General features: G+C 38.2%; 1 protein-coding gene across 9 annotated transcripts in view; it reads right to left on the bottom strand.

The window, feature by feature from the left end:
* INPP4B (inositol polyphosphate-4-phosphatase type II B) overlaps positions 1-15479 on the bottom strand; it is an 855034-nt gene that overhangs the window by 236034 nt on the left and 603521 nt on the right. For all 9 annotated transcript variants that reach the window (XM_055550389.1, XM_055550387.1, XM_055550386.1 and 6 more), the window contains 2 exons: positions 14388-14499; positions 5957-6029 (listed from right to left, as the gene is read on the bottom strand). In XM_055550389.1, coding sequence (XP_055406364.1) covers positions 5957-6029; positions 14388-14499 — 185 coding nt within the window. The remainder of the gene's footprint in view (positions 1-5956; positions 6030-14387; positions 14500-15479) is intronic.

The following is a 15479-nucleotide window of genomic DNA, read 5'->3' as shown; positions in this document are numbered from 1 at the left end:
TATCAATAATCTTTTGATGTTCTGGCTCCCTGCCCTTTGTTGCAAAAACTCCCATACATTCTGGCTCTTCAAAGCAGTCCCTCAGAGTGATCTGAGACTTCTGTCTCCCGGGCTCAAAGTCCTGAGAAAGTCTGCCTAATAAAACATAACTCTCAGCTTTGTGGTTGTGCATTTTTTTTCTTTGCGTTGACAATGGGCTTCACTGGATTTATTAAAACAGCAAAGTGCAAAGAAATCTGGTGAGTAAGTATAAGGATAAAAGGCCAATGTTATAAGCCAAGATGGTCCTATATTTTATATATCATAGAGTTATAAATGCAAGGGCAAATCTATCTAACTAGTATGAAGAACATATGAGGCTTCCCAGGTGGCGCATTAGTCAAGAAACTCCCCTGCCAATGCAGGAGACACAAGAGATGCAGGTTCAGTCCCTGGGTCAGGAAGATTCCCTGGAGAAGGAAATGACAACCTGTTCCAGTAATCTTGCCTAGGAAATCCCATGGACAGAGGAGCCTGGTGGGCCACAGTCCATGGGGTTGCAAAGAGTCAGATACAACTGAGCACAAAGAAGATACCAGAGAGATACCTTTGTTATAAACTGATATGATCTAAAATTTGACAAGGTAGTTAATTTAGTACCTCATGAATGAAAAGGAAAAAAAAATAGACAAAACAAAAAGATTTGTTTTTTTGGCTGGAATTCCTTAGGACTCGAAAAGAATATAGAGAGAAATATTTTTCAAAGTCTCTCAGAATATTTCTTAAAATATTCAGTCACCAGTTGCTTTAGAAGGGGTGGTATTGAGGAGAATGTTGCCTGTACTTAGTTCAGTTATGTGGTATTGTGAAAGGCAATTAAAATATACAGTGCCAAATGAAGCAGAAAAAAAATTAAAAATGAGAATTTAACAGTAATTTTTAGGGAAATTAATAAATCATTTTAAACAGAAATAATTCAATTTGAACATCTTTCTCAGGGACAGAAGAATAACAGTGCAGTTTTCTGTACTTGAAGCATAAATTCAAGTGGTAAGATACACCCATTATCAGTCGTTTGATAAATATCTGCTGCGCTCCTATTGCTTTCTGTCCCTGGAGACACAGAAATAAATAAGCAATGTTTCTTCTTCTTAAACAGCTCATAATTAGGCAACTTCAGTAAAGCTATAGGGCATGTGTGCTAAGTCACTCAGTCTTGTCTGACTCTTTGTGACCCCATGGACTGTAGCCCGCCAGCCTCCTCTGTCCACAGGATTCTCCAGGCAAGGATACTGGAGTGGCTTGCAGGCCCTCCTTCAAGGAATTTTCCCAACCCAGGGATTGAACCCACTTCTCTTACACCTCCTGCATTGGCAGGCAGGCTATTTACCGCTAGTGCCGCCTGGGAAAGTAGATGGCTTAAGCCTTTCTGGGGGAAAAGAATAAAAGATACATGGACTATTTTGAGAACACTTGTGATTCATCCCTGAGGCAAGAAGATAAACACCAATAAACTCTCCAAATAGCGGGGAAAGTACCTGTATTTAGGACTGAAAACAGGGTAGTCCTCACTTTGAGATTTAGACTTTTTACAGTCATGGAATTCATCGCTGTCAGATACACCCTCTGTGAAGAGGATGGACAGCACGCATGTTAATATACAGCATGAAACTGGTCTTCAAAAATATCATAGATAATTTCATGACTCAAGAAGTGTAGAATTCAACCAGGAAAGATGCTGTATCAGATCGAATGCTTGCTGGCAGAGGGAAACTCACTCAAAATGTGAAGATAATAGGAAACGATGACAGAGTCCATTAGCTTCTCAGATTGATCATGATAATATCAAAGTCCATGGGCTGAAGTATTCTGTAGCATTATACTTTACCAAAGAAAATAGGTAGGTTCAGGAAATCTAGAGAGAATTGTTGATCTTGACAAATTTTTTAAAGAGTTTGCTTGTAGCCTGCTGCTGCTGCTAAGTCGCTTCAGTCATGTCCAACTCTGTGCGACCCCATAGATGGCAGCCCACCAGGCTCCCCCGTCCCTGGGATTCTCCAGGCAAGAACACTGGAGTGGGTTGCCATTTCCTTCTCCAATGCATGAAAATGAAAAGAGAAAGTGAAGTCGCTCAGTCGTGTCCGACTCTTAGCGACCCCATGGACTGCAGCCTACCAGGCTCCTCCGTCCGTGGGATTTTCCAGGCAAGAGTACTGGAATGGGTTGCCATTGCCTTCTCCATACTTGTGGCCAGGCTTATTAAATATAAATAACTCCTGAAAAAGAAAACTGTAAGGGACAAAGAATCGGATATAGGACTCCATGTGAAACTGATGAAAATGAAAACTTTCATGAAATATTTCTAAAATGAAGGAAGACATAGCAAAAGCTAAACTATGCTCTTTAGATTTCAGACATGGAGGGCCAAAAAAGGAAATCGAAGACTGTCGAGGTCAGTTTGGTCATCCCAAAAGTATCAATGTCCAAAGAGGCTGAGCAGGCCGTCAGGGTCACACTGCTGTTAGCAAATCTAGGCTGTGACACCAGTTCTTCACAGAGCCTGTTCAGGGCACTGGTATTAATACCACCAGAGCCCGTGTTCTTGTTTTGCTGTAGACAAAGGCGCCACAGCCAATGGACACCCAACTCTGTGACCAGGTAAGAGACTTGGTTGTTCACACTTCCCTGTGTTCAAAATTAACTTTCCCTGCCCTCATCCCTGATGCAACACCCCAACAACACATAGTTTTAAGTGTTCTCACTGCCATTTTGCTTAAATGAATGCACCAATAATTAAACAGGTAACTTTTCAACAACTTTGATAAAACTATAATAAAATCAAACAAAATGAGAAGCTCACAATTCTTAATACTACATCTCCTAATTCATTTCCTCTTTCAGAGAATATAAAGTCCAACAGCCGAAAGGAATTTATTTTCTCCTGTATAGCTAAAGGACTTATATATCTTTTTTATGGAGTTGTAAATTCTGCCCCCTCTCCTCCTCCTCATCTTTTTTTCTCCTCCTGCCCTCACCTCTCCAGGCTCCCAACATATACATTCAACTTGAGAGGCAAATGCGGCATGAAAACGGTGAGACCCAAGAGGGAAGAGCTTTTTCTCTGGAGTCTCACAATAGATAAGTGAATTTTCCGAGTTATTCATTAAACCTCTAGAGATATAAATAGAATAGTGAAGAGCAGCTATGAGCTATGACATCCTCTTGCGCTCAATCAGTAAGAACTTCATAACTCACTTGAGACTGGCAAGTTCCATATAATACATGAATATAAAAGCTTGGGAAGAATATCAATAGCTCCCTCTGCCTACAGATTGTAAAAAAGTACCTCATGGGAGTATAATAGATTAATTCCAAAGTTGCTGAGTTTAGATGGATAAATAAATAGAACAAAAGACCAAGGTACACACAGACCAAAGTCAAGGGTGCATATTCTACTTACATATTCTACACATGTGTGATACACTTTAGGATTATGAACAGAAGCGTTTTATATATAGCACTTGGTTGTATTTTAAAATAATTTTTTAAAAATCAAGCTTTTAGAACATTTGACAGTCATTTTGTCTTATCTTCCCCTAATATACCCTGGAGAAGGAAATGGCAACCCACTCCAGTAGTCTTGTCTGGAAAACCCCATCAACAGAGGAGCCTGGCAGGCTACAGTCCACGAGGTCGGAAAGAGCTGGACACGACTGAGCGACTTCACTTTCCCCAATATAAGAAGGCTCATAAAAAATATCTGTGGGATTTCCCTGGTGATCCAGTGGTTAAGAATCTGCCCTGCAATGCAGGTGACCCAGGTTCGATCCCTGGTCAGGGAAAGAAGATTCCCACAGGATGCAACGGGGATTCCACATGCTGCCAACGAAGACCCAGTGCAGCCAAATAAATAAGACTGCATTAAAAAAAAATAATTTCACAGAAAGAAAATATTTTTGGCTAATGTTCTAGGCATTTCAGATTGCCTGGACCAAGGACACAGAAAAAAATCATCGGAACAAAGTGTAGAATCACCACCAAAACCGTCAGCTCCAGGAAAAGGGAAAGCGGTAATCAATCCTCTTTCACTCCGTTAGTGAGTGTATTTAAATTGTAGAATGTAGCTGCTCCCAAGACTTCCATGTCGCTTGTCTCTGTCATATTACAAATCAAAGGTTAGGAATCATACCCTAGACACTTGGAAGAGTTAATAGGCTTCCAAAACTCAGGCCTTGCAGATTTTATGGCACAAGGATCAGAAGGTGCTGATTTATTTTTCTCATGTTCCCTTTGTCTCATCTTCCTTAGGTGATATATTTCTTTCTACTCCCAGAGCCACTTTTCTCTTTCTCTTTGAAATTTATATTAAACCAATCAGTATTTTAAAATGGCATTTCCCTTTGTGTGCATAAAAAAATTACAAGGTTCACATGAGTGAATCACTTTAAAAGTGTCTTATAATTACAGTGTAGATGATTTTGATGATAATTTGATTCATTTAAACTGTATTTAACATGAGTGCAATATCTCTCACATTCAATTTTACTTCTCAAAATTGACATTTGGAGAATTAAATAGATTATCTAGGTATACTGAAATCAAGGTTTAGAGCTTTGGTCAGCTTTTAAAAGAAAAAACATATATGAGGAAGACCCTTTGAGGATACATTAGCTATTTTAGCCACATAGATACCTTATCAAGAATTTTTATGGTATCTGGCTGGTATAGCTGTGCAGCTAGCCCCTTCCCTGTTCAATGCACATTCCTCCTGATATTATATCCTTAATAAACATTTTTTTAAAACATGCCATTTGGTCCTAGATTGAGAAGTAGCTGTTCTTCTTTGGTTTAATCCTCCATTCTATTAAGTACAATTCATGGGCTTTTGGTTGCTATATTTTATTTTGAGTTCTTTGATTTAAAATGTTGCATGTCTTTCTCCATCTCTTATTATTACTGGGCTTCTGCAGGGGAAAATTTCTCATTGTTTAGGGGTTCTGTCTTAGTAACTTTGAAGTTTGGTACCACTCAATCTGATTATCATGCTATCCATGTCACTGTTGAAATGCACAACATTGCAAGGCTAGGAAAATGTTAAGGTTTATTTTACGGTTACACCAGCTTGTTAATTAATGGCTTTTTTAGTAAAAGCATGATCTAGTAATTAAGAGCAAAGGCCTTGGGATTAAAACCAGATTAAATGTTGGACCTGCTGTGGCTAAGTAGTAATCTTGAGCAATTTCCTCATCTATAAAATGGAGATAATAAGAGTGCCTTCTTCATAGCACATACTAGAAAACAAGGTAAGGCAAGGCATACGAGGCATTTGGCATCTTGCCTGCCATTATACTAATCATTATTTGCTAATATTATCACTACTGGTAACACAATGTATGTTATCATTCAGAAGTTAGTTCCATGATTTACATATATGTATATTATCACATATTTTGTAACTGTATCAGATGTCAAAGTCATCATTTACCACACTGTTCAGTGCCTTCTTGAAGTTCAAGTATATTAGCATTATTAACACTACATGTATATGCATATATATATATTCACACACACACTGGAATGTACAAATGTGTGTATGAATTTTTCCTACTGAATCCATATACATACTGTTTTAACAACTTTATTTTAAATTCTAGAATTAGAAAGTCAAACTAATTACGAGCTTCACATTTCTAATACTTCCTCCATCTTCCTCCATCATCTGAAATGACGTCTCATTTCAGATAAAAATAAAATCCAATAGATAAAAAGAATTTGTTTTCCCATTTAGCCAACATATATTTTTTTATGGAATTGTCAAGTTTACCCCTACACTGCTAACTCCCATGATTAGCAATATTTAATAAATGTTTACAATGGTTCTGTGAGAAGGGTATCCAGGTTCAGTATCAACTTCTTAGAAAATTAAAATGTATGTTCACATGAAATGAACTTAAGTTTCCAAAACTGAGGTACATACCGGCATTCAAAAAAGGTAGGTTATCTTTTCTGCTCACACTTTCTGGGGCTGAACATTCACAAACCAATGCACACTAGGAAGCAAAAAGAAGAAAGAAAACATATTTGAACATGATCAAATAAGGAATGAGATTCTCTTATTTGCAAAACATGAGGCCATACGCACAGTTTCAAAAAGTTTTGAACAAGACATTTTTGAAAAACTAGTTTGAGCTGTATCTTTACGATGAACCTAGTTTAACTTGTGATTATTTACTAACATATAATATGACATTATTATGCAATTATAGACTACATTTCAGTTAGAGTTAAAGACTTCTTAGGAGAGAAAATTTGTACTTTCTTTGTAGAAAAGAACTCTCCCTAACATGCTAGAAATAGGTTCCCATTACAGCAAATCACCTATGAGAAGGTGAATGGCTTTGTATTTCTGTCACCTGGGTGGGTTGATTTTCGATCAATAAAAAGCAAATTATTTTCTAGCTTTTAAGTAAAGGTAACTGTAAATAAAGGAGAAAATATATTGTAGCATCTAATTTTACAATGCAAAAGGAGACTTTCTGTCTCTGGCAAAAGATACAAACACTTGCTCATAAAGGATGAGGGTACTTTATAAATAAGCTGATGTCCGATTTATGAATAAGTAATTTATACACAAGCCAATCTAGAGATAATAGATGATCTATTAACCCATGATAAATAGATTCAGCTCATGATCCTTTACAGAACAGACACTGCTCTGGACAGGAGAGAGGAGAGACAGAGAGAGACACAGAAACCCACCTCCCTTCCTCCTCCAGGGACTGGCCCTGCTTTGAGATTCACAGCCACAGAGGTTCATGATAGCAAAGCGTATGTCTCTCAAGTATTTTGAGAAGGGACAAAAATAATTTAAGACATTGATTTAAATGTTACTTTCCGTATTCTTAAAGTCTACTACTCATTCCTCTATCAAAACATTCATCACATTACTCAGGAAATGTCCAGATGGAGAAAAATGTGCTTTCCTAAATTTTTTAGTGCTTATATTGAGATCCCACTAAAAGAATGAATAACTGCAAAGAATTCTTAAAATTTAGTGTGATTTAGATCATTTTACAACCAACCAGAAGTCAGAGGTGATTACTTTTTTTAACCCACAGGTATTTTGTATATGCACTTTCCAAATCACCACAGCAATTTGCAAGGATCCTTCAACACATTTAAAATTCTTTATTTCTCCTATTTACAATATTTTCTCTACTTCTTTCAGCCTACATAGGGCTGTTAAAGTAATTTTTGGTAAACATTATATTCGTCATATCAGTGTTTGGTTCTGGAATGTATAATGGTTATTTACTGTCCAATCAAATTCAATATTCTCAGACTGGTCCTCAAATGTGTTCATGCTTTGTCCCTGTGTCCTGCCACATAATAACTAGATACACAGCTCTAAATCATCTTCCTTTCCAAAAGAATATCATCATCTACAATATAACGTATAGGGATGGTTTAGATTAAACCTTTTTAGTGAAGAAGTCCATAATTCCCAGAAACCAGGCTATTATCCTGAGAAACTGCTTCTTTTTTATGGAGGCAGTCCTGCCTCTTTGAAATCAAAGATAACTTTCTCTTTCCAAATAAAGGCCTGCTTCATTTAACCAAATGAATACAGACATATGACTTTTATATATTTATATCTTCCACCCACACTGGAAAACCGATATTGAGGACATTTTAAACTAATATTCTTATTTTGCAATGTTACTGTATTTTAAAGTTCTACTACTCAGAATCCCCTCATTGAACATAAACAGAAAGTAATAAGCACTTAACAAACTAACATTTTCATATTTGGACTCTGGTTATTGCTTTCTTCAATTGTTTCCTGCAGTGTACACTTTGTGTCACTATTTAGATGGAAAGTTCTACAGGCCAAGAACCTTATTTATTTCCTTAAGCTATATTTAAATTTTTTTTTTTTTTACATTGACCTTAGAGTCACTGTTACACTGTGCTAGTTGCTATAGAGAATGCAAAGATGGAAATGAGGTGGAAATTGTGCTTAAGAAGGTTCAGCTATTTATACTGTTCATTGCTATTATGATGATAGATATTTGCAACATTACACATTTGCATGGTGTGCACTCGCAATGTAATGACTCTACATTTGTGATTCTGAGCAGGAATAGCAAAACATCACATGCTTTTTTACCAGATGTAGCACCATAACCCTATTGATTGTGATTAATAATTTTAAAAGTATCTTTTGATGGTAAGTGTGGCCAAGCAGAGGAAACAAAAGATACGTGAAATTCTTGGAGCTAAATGATTTTGACTCTCAGCTAACATATCAATTTGATATGCGTTGATACGCATTGATCTAGAAAATTAGCAATATTGTATGAACAATAATCATAAAGCTCTGTATGAATCCATCAAGACCAGCACTTCATGGCTAAGTACTTTCACATCTGTTAGTTTATTTCATCAATCACGGTTCTCAGAGTTATTCTGGAGTCTCCCGGAAATTCCTGATGCCTTTTTTAAAAGATATATTCATTTAATTTATTTTACTTTTTGGCTGGGCCATACAGTATGTGGGATCTTAGTTCCCTGATCAGGGATCGAACTCATGGCCTCTGCATTGGAAATTCAGAGTGTTAGCCACTGGACCACCAGAGAAGTCCCCTGATAACTTTTGTCTTTGTATCCTTTGTAGCATCTAGCACAGGGTAAAGACAACTTTATTTTCAAATTAATACTAAAATATTATTTGTCTGTTTCCTTCTCTTTCTCTTATAAGCATATAGTAGAATTTTCTAAACTGTATCACCCAATCACGTGATAGCTAATGGTATGTGTACTTATATACTCTTCTGTTTTAAACATTTCCTGTTTGACTTTCTAATACGATAAATGTCTACAGATATAATTCAAATAAGTGAATTTTATACAGTATAATTACGAATACAGTAAATGTCAGTAGATAAAATCCACATAAATATAAATTTCAAGAGTGTAAAACAGAAGAGCTATGCTTTTGTGATCTCATTCAGTCTCATGGCTTAAACACCATCCAAATATCATCTGGTGGCCCACAAATACATAACTCCAGTTTGGACAGCCCACCTGAATTCCAGACTTGAACCTCCAGCTGCTTAGATACATATATATTTAAATATCTAAGAGGAATGTCAAATATAGCATCTCAAAGTCTCCCATCTTCCTCCACCTGCTTCTCTCAGTGTTTTTGAGATAATGGTAATTCTATTTTTTAGCTATCCTTTTCTCCTGGAGTGTGGCCACAATTCACTTTCTCCATCAGCATCACCCTGATTCAGCTCATCTGCATTTCTACCCTGAATCTTCATAATAATTGGGTTTCATTCTGCTGTCCTTGCCTCATGGTAGGCTCTACTCAATACAGCAGCCAGAAGGTCCTCTTAAAATATGCCTCAGACTTCACTCCTATACACTCGTCTCCTCAACTGTCTTTACACGTAGCCCAGAGTCTAATGGGCTTCAAGGACGTATACAGTCCGTCTTCTCTGCTTCATGAATCTCTGTCCTCAACTCCTATCACTCTCCTGCTTGACCCCTCAATTCTAGTCACACTGACCTTCTTGCTGTTCCTTCAACACAAGGAGCATCCTGCCATCTTAGGACCTCTGCTTTTGCTGCTCACTCTACCTATAATTCTTTCTCCTTTCGGAAATCCACAGTTCTTATTCCTTATGTCCTGCACGTTTCAGATCAAATATCATATTACTAGTGAATCTATCCTTGACCATCCAGTTTAAAATGGCCACAGCCTAGGACTCTCTAGTCCTTTTTTCCCTATAACAAATAGCACCATCTGATCAACAACACATCGCTTATTTTTCACTTCACAAGAAGGTGGCATCTGTGCCTACTTGGTTCACTGATGAACGTGTGTGTGGGCTCAGTCACTTAGTCGTGTCTGACTCTGCGACCCCACGGACTGTAACCGACCAGGCTCCCCTGTCCATGGGATTCTCCAGGCAAGAATACTGGAGTGGGTTGCCATGCTCTCCTCCAGGGGATCTTCCCAACCCAGGGACGAGCCTGCATCTCCTGTGGCTCCTGCACTACAGGCAGATTCTTTACGGTTGAGCCACTGGGGAAGCCCTTGTACAGGGCTATATAGTCAAATACTGTCCCATCTAGGAGGCAATTTGGGATTTAATTTCTTCAAAGTAATATTGACTTCATTTATTCATTGATTCAGTTTCCTTCTGTCAGGCTCAGTTCTGGGCACTGAGGGTAGAAAAGAGAACAAAACAGACAAACATCTTTCTCTCAGGAAGTTTAATTCTAGTGAAGGAAATAAACAATACATGAGATAAATAAAAAACACATATAAGGTTGGACAGCAATAAGTACTAAAGACACAATAACTCAGAGAAGAGAGGGTGTTTCTGGCAGGCATTGCCGTTTTAGATATGGTGGCAGAGAAGGCTTCGGTGAGAAAGTGATTTTATATAAAGACCAGAGGAAGTGAAGGAGTGGAGCACAGATACTGGGGAAAATGCTACGTGGACAGACTGAATAACAAGGTTCATAGCCCCAAGTTGGAAATATATCTGGAACGTTTAAGGAGCAGCAAAGAAGATAATGTGGCTGGATCAAAATGGACAAAACTGAAGAGCGGAAAAGGAGGTGAAGGATGTGAAGGGGACCAACACTTGTAGGACTTTGAGGATTTGGATTTATTGGGGCTTCCCTTGTAGCTCACTCGGTCTTCTGGGAGATGGGAGGCCATCTGAGGAATGCAACATTCTGTATTACATTTTAGGAAGTGCTCTGCTGAGAACAGACTATGCCGGTGGTGAGGATGGCAGGGAAGGAGGCTGGAGGGAGTCAGGGAGACATGCAAGAGACTACAGTAAGTCCCCTAACTATGAACCTTCCAGTTGTGAACTTTAAAAGACGCAAACATGCATTCCATCAACATAAGCATGAGTGAAACTGCAGCTTGCCCTCCGTCTCCTATTGCTGATGACCCTACAGCTCTACCATCTCTCACCTCCTCTTGCTCCTCCAGTCAGTAACTCTTCTTGCCTGTTCACTCGATGCCAGCCCTCCTATGCCAGCCATTGTATGGCACTACTGCATTTTCCAAGGTACTGTATTGTAAGATTAAAAATGTTTTCCTTATTTTATGTTCATGTTTGTTTTTTATGTATTATTTATGTAGAAGGTATTATAAGCTGATTACAGCGCATTACTACATAGCTGATCATGTTAGTTGGGTACCTAGGCTAACTTCGTTGGATGTATGAAAAACTGAATATATGGACGTGCTCTCAGAATGGAACCTGTTCATATGTAGAGGACTTACTGTACCGCAAAAATCTAGGTGACAGACAATGTAGGTCACAGTGCCTTAAGGGGTCACAAGTTGTCAGATTCTGAATTTATTTAGAAGTCAAAATGAACAGTATTTACTGCCATATTGATTATAAGTACAAGAGGAACAAAGGATTGAAACATAACCCAAAATTAAAAAAAAATTATAAACTTAATGTTTTTCACCTTACACGTTAGCTTTGTAAAAGGACAATGTTAGTACTTCTTTTGTGAATTTTTCTTTCTACTGTTCTGTCATTTTAACATTTTGTGTTCTATTTCTGTGTTTTTATGTATCAAATAGAAGTTTGAACCAGTATAATATGGTGAAGGACCCTATGCACAGTCTTCCTTTGATTTAAAAAAAAAAATAGTAATATGGTTTTAGGAAACAAGTAAACATATGTGAGAGGAAAGAGCTTGGATTTTCATTTATAATTGTAGCCCATGTTCTGGTTGTTGGGTACAATTTAAGATTAAAATGTAGTATTTTACATCAGAGGTACCATTATGAACTGAATCACATTCCTCGGAATCCATATGTTGAAGTCCCAATGTTTCATGTCACTGTATTTGAAGATAAGAACTTTGTGGAATTAGTTAAATGAGGTCACAAGAGTAGGACCTTAATGCTACAGCTCGTGTCCTTAACAAGAAGAGGAGGAGGAGACACCAGAGTTCCCTCTTTCCCTCTATGCATGTGTGCCATGGCAAAGCCTTGTGAGGACACAGCAAGAAATCTGCAAGGCAGGAAGAGAGGATTCACCTGGAACTGAATCATCTGGCACTGTGATCCGGGACTCGGTAGCATTTCAGAACTGTGAGATATACATTTCTGTTGTTTAAGTCATTTAGTCTATGGTATTTCATTATGGCTGCCCAAGCAGGTTCATATAGGTACTAATTTTTTATCTGCTCAGTATATATAAGGGATAACACGTGCCACTTAGTACACGACTATGGTGCAAAGAGTTGTTCCATTTCCTCTCCTGCATTTGTGCAAACCAGTGAGAGGGATGTGGTTTTAGGATAACCTCAATCTCAGTTACTTTGTCTTTTCATATATTTCAGCCATTGACTAACTTCAAGATTTAAATCACTATTAGTAACAGACCATGTTAATATATTTCATAGAGATTTTGATTTAGCAAGTCTGCAAAAGGGTCCTCATATTTGAATTTCTAACAAACACTGTGATGATTCTGACCACACTTTGAAAAACACTGAGATAAAGTTCTTTCCACATAACTCTTCTAAATATCGTGCAGAGTGGACCTTAAAGTTCCTAGGAATTGCCAACAGGGTTTATAGTAACTTTATAAAAAACTTTGCAAAAGGTCAAGAATGCAGATAGGATACGGCTAAAACCAACAATGCTTGATGTGGTTAGCATTTTAGCCCACTTACACAACTACACGCACATGCTGACACTGCCACCTATTTCTGGAACCGCTCAGTTAATGCATTTTTTTAAGTTCACATTACTAAATCAGAAACATTATGTACAACTTTAGTGGGGCATACTCCTGAGTATCAGGTTCTCCATTTATGAAAAGAACATGACTCAATTTGTGCTATCCCATAATAGCAACATTGTAAAGGAGTCAAGGGGTGAGCCAGCTTTGGGAAAAAATAGAGGTGGCCGGTAATAGGTTAGGAAAATGGAAAGCAGGCTTACTTTGAAATGGGAAGTGTTTTAGCTCCTCGTCTCCATGGGTTCAGGCACAGTTATCTGCCTATTTCTGCCTTTAGTTCATCCTGTTCCCCCGACACCCTCCCCACCTTCTTAACCTACAAATCCTCCCTCTCTAATCTTGATATACACAAGCATTCACGTGGTGGTGACTAATAGGAGTCTTACATAGAAGTCCAGAGTTAACAAGGGTTGAATGACAGAACCTTAGCCATAAGACAGGAATCTTAAGACGGTCTGCTGCATAACTTCAACATGGCCCTGCCATTTGCCAGCAACCTGATTCAAACATTGGACCTCACTGAAATATGTTCATGACCTGGAATACATTCTGAGGGAGAGTAGGGAGCAGAGAAGAACAAGGCTTGGGGAAGTGGTAAGACCCTAGCCTATGCAGACTAAGAGCAACTTTTTTTTTTAAATCAGTTTAGATTTTTTTTTTGTAGTGTTAACGATTTGTTAAGTGCTACATAAGTACTGTCTTTCTCATACTAGAGAGATGTGTAGATGTTTCCTCTGTACCAAAAATTAAAATATGCTCCCAGATAATGGACACTAAGCCAGAAAACAGGTCACAATGGATCATGTTATTAAAAAATGCTCATTTGTGAAAAGGCAGACATTCTAATATATAAACAAATTCATGTCCCTGAGGGGGGAAAAAAGCTATTAATTTATAACTCGATCCTCTGCCCTTCAGTGAGATAGGCAACTCCCTTCCTAAATCAGGACTTTAGACTAACAATTTTGTCTCTCTATTTAAAGAAAAGAAAGTAGAAAGGAAATAAAAATCCTGGATAGTGGACAATATTGGGGCTTTTATTCTGGACTTCAAGGAAGCTGGCACTGCCCTTCCCCCTCTAGAGTCTTCCTGCCCATCCCCCCAGCCCATTTACCACTTCCTGCTTCTTTCTCCATAATTTCCTAAGGCACAGAATTGTTCAATCTGTCCTCCTTCGCATGAAAACACAACCCAAACTCAAACTAAATCGTTTTCCAAAGAGAATTTCAAGAGCAGAGAAGTGGTTACTTTTGGCAATAGGCCTCCCAGAATGTTCTGTGCATCTCACATAGGGCTAATTACTGCAGAATATAACAGTGATCAATACTTTTGTTCTAACAGAGAAGAGGCTGTGCCAACACAGAGAGCCAGCTGCCGAGAGAAAGGTGTTTTGAATGGTGCGTGGCTTTGCATAGTTTCACGCACACAGGCCGTCTGGGTTGTGAGGATGAGACACACTTAAGGTACTCCCATTCCAAAGCTGATTTCTCATTTAGCTTTTGAGTAATGAGATTTCATACCCCACAGAGGTGATGGTGATCCAGGCAGCTGGCAGAGCTGATCGTTTCTAATTTAATTTGCGCAGTGAGCTGACTGGGACCCTACCTTTTGTCCCTGCACATCTGTCGTGATGTTGTCGGCTTCCCCATCCTCAATCTCCCCCATCTTCACGACACTGACTTCTATGGTGCCAACAACTTTGCCACCATCTGAGGTTCTGCAACCAAAAATAAATGAAATGAATGAAAGGTAAGACTCTTCTCTTTCCAGAAAGTATATCCAAACATGTTCGTTTCTGAAAACCACCCCACTGCTTTTTACCTGCATCGGTTGTAATGAACAAATCTGCTTTTTTAGACATCAAAACCTGTACATCATGTTGGTGTTGTTTTTAATTTCCAAAGACAATTAAGCATGGTAAGTGCATGGGCTGTCAAAAGCTACCTCATGAAGGTAAAGTCACCTCAAGGCTTTCAGGAGTAGCCAAGACTATGGATCCATGTCCCATTTGATAGCCCCATGTCCCTACAGCAGCATCAGTCATGTCTCCTCTGTACCAAGCTCATGGGATACTGTCCACATCTATTACAGACACTACATCTGAATAAAACAGAAAAGAGTAAAAATAACCTTACACTCCTCTATGACCCAGCCATTGGCTATAACTCAGAGACCAGTTAAAGATGATTCTCTCCCAGCAAATATGAGAAAGTTATAGCACATACAGAGCAGAAATTAACCACTGAAGTCATTTAAGATAACCATTACTTTTTCGGATAAAGAAGCTGAGACTCAAGAAGATAGACTCATTCATGGAAACAAAGTGGCAAAACCAGAAACCAAGGTTTGTTTCCTCTTTAAGTCTGTTGACTTAAAGCAGTCTTCTCTACTTCATGAAAATTTATATTAGGATTTTCATCATAATCACTGTTACACAAAGTTTATGGTTAACATCAATAATGAAAACAAAAAGTTAATAACAACAATCCTTTAAGAGTCTCAAATTTATTTTCTGGGCAATAAAATATACAGAATAAATGATGGCATCATGTCCTGGGAACATTGTAAGACATAATGATGCTCTTCCCTTTAAACTTATTTGGAAGAGAGGAGTTAAGTCATCCATTGGTGGGGTGCGGCTGTGGCTTCTCTCTAAGCCTAACTGACTAAAGTTAGCTACATAATCCTTCATTTTCT

This window comes from Bubalus kerabau, chromosome 16 (assembly GCF_029407905.1).
Source record: "Bubalus kerabau isolate K-KA32 ecotype Philippines breed swamp buffalo chromosome 16, PCC_UOA_SB_1v2, whole genome shotgun sequence".
NCBI classification, from domain to species: domain Eukaryota; kingdom Metazoa; phylum Chordata; class Mammalia; order Artiodactyla; family Bovidae; genus Bubalus; species Bubalus kerabau.
The sequence above is the reverse complement of the archived record's forward strand: the minus strand, read 5'-3'. Positions and strand labels throughout refer to the sequence as shown.